At 36.2% G+C, this 14,103-nt stretch overlaps 1 protein-coding gene across 8 annotated transcripts in view; it reads left to right on the top strand.

The window, feature by feature from the left end:
- LOC115217364 (A-agglutinin anchorage subunit) overlaps positions 1-14,103 on the top strand; it is a 145,618-nt gene that overhangs the window by 116,973 nt on the left and 14,542 nt on the right. For 5 of the 8 annotated variants that reach the window (XR_005001266.1, XM_036507424.1, XM_029787033.2 and 2 more), the window contains one exon: positions 16-79. The exons of the other annotated variants lie outside the window; for them this stretch is intronic. Coding sequence is in view for 4 of the 5 variants with exons in the window: in XM_036507424.1 (XP_036363317.1) it covers positions 16-79 (64 nt within the window). In the remaining variant the exon portion in view is untranslated. The remainder of the gene's footprint in view (positions 1-15; positions 80-14,103) is intronic. 8 annotated transcript variants of the gene reach the window in all.

Here is a 14,103-nt window from a genome sequence, read left to right as displayed (position 1 = left end):
CTTTACTGATTTCAGGTTGATATTCCACCTGTGCAGTTTGACTGGACTGGTAGTGGTCTTACTAATCCATTAGAGCAATGTGAGCACTTCTCTACTCAATATTTTCTCTCTTTCTCTTTGCATTTTTGTTTTATTATTATTATTTTTTCTATTTCTTGAATGAATGTCTTAAAATGCAACTAAGGGAATTGGGGAGGTGGCAGTAGTAATTACCAAGCCACTGCATGTTCCCTTCATTCCTTGCTGAACAGTGATATAGCGGTAGCATGGTATGGAGGATATCTTCTCTATTCTGTTTGTTTTAATACCTATCTTCCACCTCTTTCACCTTCACCTTTTGAGTTTGTTTTGTTTTGTTTGTTTTGTTTTGTAGATTTTTTAATAGTTTGTTGGTTTCTGATGGTGGCTTGCTGGTTTCTTCTTCACTTTGTTTTTTCTTTTTGTCTTTTTTTTTTACTTATTATTATTATTATCATTATTATTATTATTATGGCAGTGAGCTGGTAAAATTGTTATCATGCCAATCAAAATGATTAGTGGTTTTTCACCCATTGTTACATTCTTAGTTCAAATTCTGCTGAGGTTGACTTTGCCTTTCATCCTTTCAGGGTTGATAAATTAAGTACCAGTGAAACACTGGGGTTGATGTAATCGACTAGTTCCCTCCCCAAAAATTTCAGGCCTTTTGCCTTTAGTAGAATGGATTATTATTAGGGTGGCGAGCTGGAAGAATTGTTATTATGCCAAGCAAAATGTTTAGTGGCATTTTCTCGCCTTTTCGTTCTGTATTCAGATTCTACCAAGGTTGACTTTACTTTTCAGCCTTTTGGGGGTTGATAAAATAAGTACCAGTTGATCACTGGGGTTGATGTAATCAGTTTACCCCAGCCCCCTGAATTGCTAACCTTGTGCCAAAATTAGAAATTATTATTATTGTTAAGGTGGCAAGCTGGAAGAATCATTAGCATGCCATACAAAATGCATTTCATCTGTCTTTATGTTCTGAATTCAAATTCCATTGAGGCCAACTTTGCCTTCCATCCTTATGGGGTTGATAGAATAAGTACCAGTTGAATACTGGGTCAATGTAATTGACTCATCCCCTTCCCCAAAATTGCTGCCCTTGTGGCAAAATTTGAAACCATCATTATTATTATTATTATTATTATTATTATTATTATTATTATTATTATTATTATTATTATTATCGTTGTTGTTGTTATGGCAGCAAACTAGCAGAATCATTAACACATTCTTCCTGCTCTCTACATTTTGAGTTCAAGTTTCACTGAGGTTGACTTTGCCTTTCATTTTTTCAGAGCCAATGAAATAAGTACCAGTTAAGCACTGGGGTCAGTGTAATTGACCAGTCCCTTCTCCTCATGAAAATTCCAGTCCTTGTGCCTATAGTAGGATTATTAAGGCAGCGAGTGCACAGAATCATTAGCACACCGAACGAAATGCTTAACAGCCCATCATTATGATCTGAGTTCAAATTTAGCTGAGGTAGACTTTATGCAATTTGTCTTTATGATTTGAATTCAAATTCCACCAAGGTAGACTTTGCCTTTTATCCCTTTGGAGTCAATAAAATATGTACAAGTTGAACACTGGGATTGATGTTATCAACTTACCCCTCGCCCAAAGTTGTTGGCTTTGTGCCAAAGATTAAAACCAATATTATTATTATTAGTAGTAGTACAATTACTATCACTATTAAGGTTGTGAGCTGGCAGAACCATTACTGTGCCAGACAGAATTCTTAGTGGCATTCCACCTGTCTTTATGTTTTGAATTCAAATTCTGCCAAGGTCGACTTTGCCTTTCATCGTTTCAGAGTCGATAAATTAAATACCCGTCAAGTACTGGGGTTGATGTAATTGATCTGTTCCTCCACCCCCAAATTTCAGTTCTTGTGCTTTTAGTAGAAAGGAATATTATTATTATTATTATTGTGTTGTTGTTGTTGTTTCTTCTTTCAATCTATAATTTTTTCCTTCAGTTTTCTGTTTTTCTCCATCATTATTGGTGTTGGTGTTGTTGTTGCAGTTTGAGTCTTTGTTTCAAATTGTCTTTCACTTAATCTTTTACAATTTGTTGACCTTTGGTTATTGTTGTTGGTATTGTTGGCTTTGTTCTTGTGTTGTTATTGTTGTTGTTTAGCCCCATCTCATTGAACAGACTTGTAATGAAAAATATTTCTGTATTGACCAGTTTTTTCTTTCTCTTTTTTTTTGTTGGTGGCGGGGGTGGGACTTATCCATGACTATGTCATACAATGTGTCTTTGATCTTCATGTTATTATGGCTGTTCACAGTACTTATCCAGTTCCTTGGGTAACTTTTAAAACTTCCATCCCTTTGGAATTTATACATAAAAATGAACTGCCATGCAGATTTGGTACAAGTTCTAAATAAAAAGAGTATTAAAATATTTTGAATTCAAGTCCACTGTGTTTTACAATATATTTTGGGTAGTATGCTCTGGGTGTGACTTTAAGCTGCATCCAGTAGTGGGGCCCTGGTTCAAGAGTTCCAGTGTTTTGAGGAGTGTGGAACCACCTATTACCCACTATTGTTCTCAGATCTACTCTGACCCAAAGTAGTAGCAACTGCCAGGGTACTAGCTGTGAGTTAATTAGCATATAAAGGCTTGCCTACCTATGCATGTGAAGATTGGATTTGATGGACTCTGTAGAAGAAACCTCAAAAAATAGTTTCAAGCATGATATTCTTCAAAAATGATAGATTGGTATGCTTTCCATATTAAACATAATGAAATTTTGAGTAGTTATATCTCCTTTAGTAAAAATACTAAAGACTCATGTATGATATTTGCATTTATTTCTTTTCATATTCACATAATGAAACATGTTCAGAAGCTTCAGACTTAAAATGTGGTTACCATTTTAAGATTTATAGCTTAAAATATGAGGTCATTGTTATAAGATTTACCCATTTTGTTATTACATTTCTGTTGAAATCCACTGCATTGGTTTCAATTAATGTTGAAAACAATGAAGAATTTAGTAGCATTATCATTACTATTAAGCTGGTGTTTGGAACGTAACATGAAGTTCTGATGGCAAGTTTTAATTTAGACAACTTTAAAATAGAAAGTTTGTTATAGAATCAGGAGCAATCTCAGGTGGGTTGGTATTAAAAGGGTTAAGGCTTAATACACATGGTCACTATTTTGTCATTTCAATCCAAGTTGTGGATTGACAACTTAAAATATGAGAAGGAATCACTCCTCTTATGGTTTGGGTCTTACATCATGTAGTTCTTATCAAGTTCTTATCTCAAGTGCTAAGAGTTAAATCTCTCTGTATCTTAGGTCTAGTCAAACTGTAATGTCCGAGGATATGACACTAAGCAAGTCAGTGAGATGTGCACAAAGAAATTACTTAGTATTTAAAAGTTTCTTTTAGTTGTAAATATTCTCTGTTTTTCAGTATGCTAATCATAGTTTTAGTGGCCTCAGTATGAACTCTATCTCACTTAGGAATATTACCTTTTCACTCCATACACCATTTATTTTGTCTTAATATCTGTTAATTTTTGCCTCTTCCTAAGTGACTTTCAATTTTCCTGTTTTGTTTTTAGAAAGGACTGTCTAACTCTATGGTGCATGCACACACACACACACCTTTATTTAAATAATAATATTTATTTTTTACTTAGTGGCATATCTTCACCAACACAATCTACTAACAAAATTAACCACATGAATGACATAGAAACTCAAAAGTTACCTACTTTTGTTCTTTTTCTAAAAGCATTTTCCTTTTTTTCTGGCCTATTTTCAAAATCATAAGCCACTGAAAGATTCTTAAAACTTTTTTTTTCATACTCTGGTGTTTGAGCAGCAAACAATTTTCAAATTTTCAAGAAGGCTGCAGCAAGCCTCATGTTAAATGGGTGGTCAAGATTTGGGAAGTCTTTTGCATTGAGGTCAGTTTTATGGAATGGACAATAAAATATTGATAGGTGATAATTGAATTTATTAAAGGATATATATATACACATGCATATGGATACATACACACTTGCATATATACACACACATAGATAGACACTTACATAAGTATACAGAGAAGTAAGCTCCGGAACAGATGGGGTAATAGGCAGAAAAATGAAAATTGTTAGAGGATTAATGAGAGGGAGAGTCAAAGATTGACATAAATGATATGGTGGACTGAGCAGAAGATGCAGTGTTACCCTATGTTATGTAAGGGTAGGTACAGTGGTGCATGGAAGAGAGAGATGAAGAGGAGTCAGAGCATATTCTCAAGGTAACATGTTCAAGAGAGTATGATGAAAGGAGGATCAGGGAAGGCGAGTAAAAGCTGCCAGAGTGCAATCCCCTCCTACACAAGCAAAATTAATTGGACAGACAGAGGAGAGAGGGGCAGCAGGATATTGATGGTGAAGATATAGGAGATGAAGTTATTTAGTCAGCACAAATTGAGTGCTTTCCTGACAATTATGAGTTACATGGTTTGGTGCAGTGGTTCCCAACCATTTTCAACTATGGACCCCTTCGATTCCTCTTTTACTTGGGTGGATCTTCATAGCCATTCAATGTTTAAAAAAAAGTCATATTATATTTTTATAATTAAAGATTACTAGGAATTGTATGAAAAATTGTTAAAAATATTTTGTGTATTGTAGAAGTATATAACCAACTTATTGCACAAATTTTGACAGCTAAAACCAACTTATATAAGCAACTTATTGCACAAATTTTAACAGCAAAAAATGGGGTCCATATAATATATGGACCCCATTTGAGAACGACTGGTTTTGTGAGTAGATGGAATGACAGATATTGAATTGATATAGTGGGTGTGGCAATAATTAGTGTGTAATGTGAACACAATACAATAGAAAATGTGCATGCGCACCATCCCACTGTTTCAACAAGTATTTTGGAAAGCTTATGTGGGAGGTCAGGTCTTTTACAGAACCACATATTACTAGTTGCTACAGCTCTCTCTAATTTCATTTATCAGACATAACATCTTGTGATCATATTTCACCATCACATTCCAAATCTTCCCACAGACATATCATCATCATCATCATCATCATCTTTTAATGTCCAGACCTGGTTGAATGGTTAAGAAGCTTGATTCCAACCATGGGTTCACTCCAGCAGTGTGGCATATTGGGAAAATGCCTTCTGTTATAGCCCTGGGCTGACCAAATATGTATATGTGTGTATTATATATATATATATATATATATATATATATATATATATATATATATATAATATGAGGGAATATCATTCCAAACTTACAGGGAAAAATTCAATTTAGAAATACTAAATCAAATTTCACAAAATATAATATATATATATAAATTTGAAAAAACCCACCTTTTATCAATTCAATAATGAAAAATTAAATTATACCATCTAGAAAATTACATATTATAGAAAGATTAAATATAAGATAAAATATATAATAATGATTAAGTAATGTGCAAAATAATAAATAAAACATATTACCAAACATATTTGGTAATTGTAATTTTCTAGATGGTATAATTTAATTTTTCATTATTGAATTGATAAAAGGTGTTTTTTTTCTAATTTATATATATATATATATTCTGTTGTGTCTGAAAGAAAATGACTCTCCCCAGACACAACAGAATATGCTTCAACACACGAACTCATATAAAGAATCTTGCAAACCAAATCCAAAAACGAAATATATATATATATATATATATATATCATCAACATCATTTAATGACCACTTTCTCATGCATGTATGGGCCATTCGGAATTTGTTAAAGCAAACTTTCTATGGCCAGACAACTTTCCTGTAACCAACCCTGAACTGTTTCCAAGCAAAGTAATATTTTGCTGTAGGTATTCATTTTTCACAGAAGAAGGGAATTGAACAATATCACTTGTATGATGGTAATACTCATTACAATTATCACATAATGTCAAGACAAGGGTACTTACATGTACGCGCACACACATACACACAAATATATATATATATAAATGTGACAGGAAACAAGTAAAAGATGAAAGGTATACATGCATACATACATACATACTGGGTTTGTATAAATGGACATACATGACTACTTTCATGCCCTTCTTACCCCCTCTATCTACTGGGTCTTAATCTGGATGCTGTATAGGAGCCAGTAAATTGTACTTCATTGGATTGAATACATGCAAGGTATATTATCATCATCATATACCGTCCATTTTCCATACTGGCATGGGTTGGATGGTTTGACTGGGGGATGGCAAGCCAGTAAGCTACACCAGGCTCCAAACTGATCTGGCGAGGTTTCTACAGCTGGAGAATGTAGTGGGTGCTTTTTATGTGCCACTGGCATGGGAGCCAGTCAGGCAGCACTGGCATTGACCATGTTCAGATGGTGCTTTTTACATGCCACTGGCACAGGAACCAGTCGAAGGGGGACTGGTATTGACCATGTTTGGATGGTGCTTTTTACGTGCCACTGGCATGGGAGCCAGTCAGATGGCGCTGGCATCGACCATGTTTGGATGGTGCTTTTTACATGTCACTGGCACAGGAGCCAGTTGGCAGGCAAGACATACAAGGTTACTTCATGCCCTCCTCATCCCACAATCTGTACTGGTCCTTAATCTGGATGCTGTATAGTAGGGAGAGAAAAATTATACTTCATTGAATCAAATTCATGATGTACACTACACTACTTGGCAAACGTTTACTCAGATCTTTTCAAACACAAACAAAAGCCCCTCAGCAATGACCTTCCTGTTGTCTCTCCCAAGTATACAATTTTAGGGCTGCAAACATCAATGTTGGCACAATGAAGGAAAGATCTGTTGAGATTGTCAAAATGTTGGAGCGCCATCATGTCAATGTGTGTGGTGTGCAAGAAGTGAGATGGAAAGGAGCTTCTGCTAGATTCTTCATGGGTAAGAAGCAGAGGTTTTAATTCTTCTGGGTAGGCAGAAGTGGCGGAGTGGGTGGTGTAGGCATACTCTTAGTGGAAAAGTGGGTAGATAATGTAGTTGAAGTAGTCAGAGTGTGCAATAGGGTTATGAAGTTGAGACATGAATATATTAACAATTACGTTTATCTTTGCCTATGCTCCACAGGCTGAGCTGGCTGATAATCAGAAGGACCAATTCTATGAGGTTCTTTTGCAGACTACCTCAATGACAAATGACAGAGACTTCATTATTGTGGCTGGCAACTTTAATGGACATGTTGGGCTGCATTCCCATGGATTCCATTGTGTTCATGGTGCTTATGGCTTTGGCACCAGGAATGAGGAAAGTACACGGCTACTTGAGTTCTGTAATGCAAATAATCTTATGATTTGCAACACTAACTTTAGAAAGCCAACTAGCCACCTAATTACTTATCAGTCTGGTGGAATATAAGCCAGGTTGATTACCTTCTCACCAGGCAAGGAGATAGGCAGATGTTCACAAATGCGAAGTCTTTCTCAAGTGAAGATTGTACACCCTAACATAGGCTACTAGGTAGTGACTTCAGAATTGGGGCTACAAAGACTCAAAGACATAAACCACATTGGAAAAGAAGATTATGGAAGTTCAAAGACCCCACAAACCAACACAAATTTAGAGACATTCTATTGGAGGCCTCTGGTGATAGAGAGGAAGAGGAGGAGGAAGGGATATATAGCTTAGAGGACAACTGGAAGTTGTTGAGGGACAATTTACTGGGTGCTGCTGACCAAATCTGTGGTTGGTGCCAAGTCCCAACCAAGTTGTGGGTGACTTGGTGGTGGAGCTAGAAGGGAGGCTAGGCAACAGGTTTACATAGCTAAAAAAATAGCAGAAGGTAAGAAGTTCACCAATGTTATGCAGTGTGAGGATCAGAGGCATGAGGTGTTCAGGATTGCAAAGCAGTGTATCAGAGAAAATAGAGATGTGGTAGGTGAGAAATGTGTGCGAATGGATAAAGGTAAGCTTACACTTAGTGACTCAGAGAAGAAAGATGTGTGGGGATGCCATTATGACAGATTGTTAAACGTGGAGAATGATTGGGAGGAGTGTCTTTCAAATATTGAACCAGTTGAAGGACCAGCCATCAGAGTGGATAGCAGTATAATAGATAAGGCAATTAAGAAAATGAAGACTGAGAAAGCCCCAGGACCATCAGGTATCACTGCTGAGATGATTAAAATATCAGGCAGTGTGGGATACAGTCCAGTCACTTGCATAGTTAATCAGGTTATTCAAGAAGGCATCATCCCCAAAGACTGGTGTAGCAGTATTATAGTCAGCTGCTACATGGGTAAAGGTGGTGCCTTAGATAGAAACAACTACAGAGGTATCAGACTACTTTACCATGTCATGAAAGATACAGAGAGAGTTATATCTCAACTAATTAGGGATAGAATTAAACTAGATGAGATGCAGTTTGGTTTTGATCTTGGGAGAAGTACCACAGATGTTGTCTTCATAGTGAGATAGTTGTAAGAAAAGTATTTGGCCAAAAGTAAGCCATTGTACTTAGTCTTCATCAACCTGGAGGAAGCTTTCGACAGGGTTCATTGCTCTCTTATTTGGTGGTCTGTAGGGAAGCTAGGAGTAGAGGAGTGGTTTGTTAGTGCAGTTCAAGCCATGTACACAAATGTTGTTAGTAAGATGTGAGTTGGCCTTGAATACAATGATGAATTTAATGTACAAGTTAGAGTACACCAGGGATCAGTTCTTAGTCCACTCTTATTTATCATGGTTTTTCAGGCTATAACAGGTGAATTCAAAACTGGATGCCCATGGGAACTACTATATGCTGATGATCTTGCTCTTATTGCAGAATCTGAAGCAGAATTGGAGAGGAAGTTCCAGGTTTGGAAGCAAAACCTGGAATCAAAGGGCCTCAAAGTTAACATAGCTAAGACTAAAGTTGATGTTAGTGAGAAAGGAAATAAGACTATCATTCTGGCTTGCAAATGTCCCTGTTCAATATGTAGGCAAGGGGTGGGATGTAATTCCATTCGCTGTATCAAATGTAAACTATGGCTGCATAAGAGATGCAGTGGAATTGTGGGAAGGTTATCAGATAAGGTCACTTTCGTGTGTGGTAGATGTGCAGGAACAGAAGGCACTAAGAGCACAAGGGACTTAAACTCCCTCAAATGCCCAGGAGGCTCTCTTGAGGTAGTAGATAATTTCTGCTATTTAGGCGACCAAATTAGTAATGGTGGTGGATACTCTGAAAATATTGTTTCTAGAATACAAATAGGGTGGAGGAAATTCAGAGAACTACTACCTCTGTTGGCAGCAAAAGGACTTTCTCTTAGAGTGAAAGGTAGATTGTATGATGTTTGTGTGAAAATAACTACATTATGTGGGCTCTGACTACAGAGGACAAATGTAGACTGGAGCGGAATGAAGGTAGTATGCTGTGTTGGATTTGCAACATCAGTAAGCATGACTGACAAAGCATAACTGTGTTGAGAGAAAAGTTAGGCATAAGAGGAATTAAATGTGGTATATAGGAGAGGTGACTGCATTGGTTTGGATATGTGAATGCATATGAGTGAAGACACTGTATACAGATGTGCCTGTTGTTGAAAAGGATGGTATCTGTGGAAGAGGGTGACCCAGGAAGATAAGGGATGAAGTGGTGAGGACTGCTTTTAGGATGTTTGGGCTCATGGAGGAAGTTACAGTGGACTGAGATGTTTGGCGATATGAGATCCTAGAGAAGACCCATCCATGAAACTGAGTGCTAAGAGAGTTGTGTCCCACCCACATGTAACAACACACTTTTCACCCACTTTATCTTATGAAATTGAACTACAACTCCTCTTCTAATTGCATCTTTCTCTTCCTCACATTTCCTCTTCATAAATTATGATTGTTTTCCAATCCCCTTTCTTGCCCTGCTTTCTGTATTGCTACTCCCCACACCCCCAACACCCACACTCGCGTCTTATTTTTCTAACTAGGTTCTACACTCATATTCTTGTTACTTGTGAGTATATCCTAGCATTACACCATCTCTCTTCTGCTCTCTCTTACACTTTTACTGTTTCTTACTCTCTCCTTCTCTTGTTTTTCCTCTGACTAGGTAACCAAGTATCACCTTTACATCAGCACACTTATTTTTGGCCTCTTTCTTGTTCCTCTCTCTCACACTCTCTCTCTTTCTCTCTCTCTCTCTCTCTCTCATTGGGTAACTATGTACCTCCTCTATAGCAAGACACCTATTTCTGCCTCTCTATTTCCCTGTTACACTCTAACCTTTCATCATTTGATACTGGATCACCTAGTCTAATGCTCCCTCTGTTGTGGCAAGACACCTGCTTCTGTCTCTCTGTCACTTTATCACACTCCAACTTTTCATCATCTGACACAAGTTCCCCTCATCAAATGCTTTACCCCTCTCAAAATTCCTTACCTTGTGTGTTACTTGGTTATCCTGCCAGTACTGGTGCCACATGAAAAGCATCCAGTCCACACTGTAATGTGGTTGGCATTTGGAAGAGCATCCAGCTGTAAAAATCATGCCAAAACTAACTTCACCTGTGCTAGTGCCATGTAAAAGCAATGAGTCCACTCTGCAGGGTGGTTGGTTTTAGGAAGGGCATCCAGCCATAAAATCCCTGCCAAAACATACAAAGTAGCCAAGGGTAGTTTTTCTACTTGGCCAGCTCCTGCCAGCTATCCTACCCATGCATGCATGGAAGATGGGCATTAAATGATGATGATGATGATGATGATGATATATATATCATCAGGTTACAAGAAGTATTTGAGGACATACTTGGAATTTAATAAAACAACTCTAATCTGATAAAGACCAAATATATTTGTTTACATGTTCTCGATAAGCTTTCTTATAAGATTATTCTATGAATCTAGCTTCTGGTTTGATGATTGCTTCAATGCAGGACCAGATTCATTGGCAAGCTTGTACTAAATGGTCCGTATTCATTTCAGACATCACCTGACTATGGTGGCATTTAGCATAACTATGATGTTGTAGGATCATTGATTAGTCACTCTTTCAACAATGCTTCATGTATAGTAAGTTAATGGGATTTGAATCTAGTGAGTTTAGAGGATACAAGTTTGGTATTACATGATCATGAAGACATCCATTCTTGAGCTGCATCAGCTTTGTCAGAAGGTGGTGAGTCTCATTGAAACACATATGGTCTGCCACTGTATTTTACCCATTCAGGCCTTAACTAGCACTTTGCCGTATCTAGCAGCATTAATTCTAAGAGCTTGTGGAAAGATGTGAGATGGCATGACATGACCTTCACATTACTCATCACTTCTAAAACCTTCACAGTTGTTGGAAACTTAGTGTACATCACTTTATGAACATCAGAAGGATCTACACATAGCCATCTGTCATTTCTTCTGCTAGATTTTTGGCCTTGGTCGAAGTTTTACCTAGCAGAGAAGAACCAAAGCATGCCATGTTTGTGAGGGTTTTAAACCTTGTTAAACAATGGCTTGGCATTGATCAAACAGTTTTTCTGTGTCTTTGAAGACATGAATTGGCTTCCCCTCAGTACACAGCATTGACTGTCCTCATACTCCACAGTTCTGATAGTCCATTATGACGCCTAAAGATCTTGGATGATGGCTCTCATAAATTTTCTGGGATCATCATTGGTAATGTTTTGAACCTGTTGGATGAATTGTAATGTTCTTATAGTGGTCCAGATGTTTAGAATGTTTTTTCTCTCTTTGATAGATTAGTTGAAACATTCTTGCCAGAGCCTTCTGATTCCATCTGAATTTTGTATACAATAGATTTTTGTAACATCTAGAAAGCTGTCGATATATATATATATATATATATATATATATATATATATATATATATATATATATGGTAAATGAAAGATGGAAGATACAATAATTTTTATTAATTACTACAATTGTTTCAACATATCTAGCATCAGTCCCTCACAAGTGGGATACTTTCATTTACCATATACATAATGAACACTGTGAACGTGACTGTGCTTTACCAGTAAGTTACCAAGTCTAAACCAACTCTGAAGGTAGAAGAAGTGGTAAATATATAACAAAGGATATAATTTACAAGGGTATTGAGACTGTGCGTTCAGTAAAACATATATGAATTTTATATCTCTTAAGAACCAAATGCCTCAGAAAATATACAATTTCAAAAGAAATTATGTATTTAATAGAATCCTGTAAACTTCCAACACTCTTAAACTTCTCAAAATAACTGTCAGGTATTATTAGGGTAGTGAATTGAATGAAATAGTTGAGTAGCAAACTACATTCCTGACAGTATCTAGTTTCGTTTAGCAATATTCTGAGTTAAAATCTTGTCAAGAACAATTCTACCTTTCATCACTATGAGTCATATACAAGCTTGATTCATTGACTGTTCATCTACCCTATGAATGTACAGCTTTGTTTCAACATAAGATATTGTAAGTATGGAAATTGAAAGGTCTGAAAATAGACACTTTTCTCTTTGGTTAAGCTCTTATCAGCTTCTCCAAATTCTATCTGGAGAGTAAGGTGAGAGTGTAAAGTGAAGTGTTCTACAGGGAATCTACTGAAAGGTGAGTGGGAATAGTAAGAATAACCTCTGTAGAAATGCTTACTTTCAGCATGTTGGCTGAAAACAGCTTGGGGAGTTAGAGTAATCCATGATTTATAGAGGACCCTTCATTAACTTTAGGTGGCTCTCCCCACTTTTACGACATCTTATTTTGTGCTTTTTGTAAACTTTTGTTTGCCACATATATTTTTTCTTAATAAATTCTGCATTTCTCCCCCTGTTTGTGTTTAATGTCTGTGTAATTTCTTCTTCACTTGTTATCCTTGTAACAAATAATAAATTTTTAAATGCAAAAAAGAAAAAAAAAGTTAGAATTTAAAAAGTTATTTCATTTTTCTTTTTCTTTTTTCCCCTAACCTTTAATGTGTGCTAATTTCTCTACAAGTCTTTGTGTGACTTAATAATAATAATAATAATAATAGTAATAGTAATAATAATATTAATAATAGTAATAATAATAGTAATAATAATAATAATAATAATTGTAATAATAATAATAATAGTAATAATAATAATGATAAAATATACATGAGTAAATATCGACTTTTAAGATTAATTGTAATCATCTAAAAATCTTTCATCAATAATAAATTTTCTATAAAAAAATTCTTGTTTAATTTCTCTTTTTCATTCTACATAACCCCTTTCCCACTTTCTGTAATTTATTTTTGTTATATATCCTTCATTTGTTGTTCATGTGACAAGTAAAAGAAATTATTTCTTTTAAGTCAATTACAACAATCTCCGGTACTTGATTGGCATTTTATTTTATTGTGCCCCCCCCCCCTCCAAAAAAAGGGGTGCCCTTGGCTTAAAGTTGCTTTTGGCAGAATCTGAAATCAGGATGTAAAGACAGAAGAAATGCCACAAAGCATTTTGTTTGATATACTAATGATTCTGTCAGCTAGCCATTTTAATAATAATATTGATGACACTGACTTTTTGACTATTTAATAACTTTGATAGTTTTTGGCCAGTATAAGCCTAGGCCATGTCTAACTTAATACATTATTTTTTTTTTTTTTTGCTAAGGTGGCTACCTGGCAGAACCATTTGCATGTCAGATAAAGTTTTGCAGTATTTCTTCCAACTCTGTACGTTTTGAGGTCAACTTTTCCTTTACTCCTTTCAGGATTAATAAAATAAGTACTGGGGTTGATGTAATCGACTAACCCTCTCCCCCACCCCCAAAATTTGAAGCTAATATTATATATAAGCACAGGAGTGGGTGTGAAGTGAGAAGCTTGTTTCCCAACCACATGGTTCTGGGTTCAGTCCCATTGCATGGCACCTTGGGCAAGTATCTTCTACTATAGCCTTGGGCCGACCAAAGCTTTGTGAGTGGATTTGATCGACAGAAACTGAAAGAAGCCCATTGCATATATATGTGTGTGTGTCTGTGTTTATCCCCCACTACCACTTAACAACTGGTGTTGGTGTATTTAGATCACCATAACTTAGCAGTTTGACAAAAGAGACCAATAGAATAAGTACCAGGCTTAAAAATAAGTACTGGAGTTGATTCATTCGACTAA

This window comes from Octopus sinensis, linkage group LG11 (assembly GCF_006345805.1).
Source record: "Octopus sinensis linkage group LG11, ASM634580v1, whole genome shotgun sequence".
In the NCBI taxonomy this organism is placed as follows: domain Eukaryota; kingdom Metazoa; phylum Mollusca; class Cephalopoda; order Octopoda; family Octopodidae; genus Octopus; species Octopus sinensis.
The sequence above is the reverse complement of the archived record's forward strand: the minus strand, read 5'-3'. Positions and strand labels throughout refer to the sequence as shown.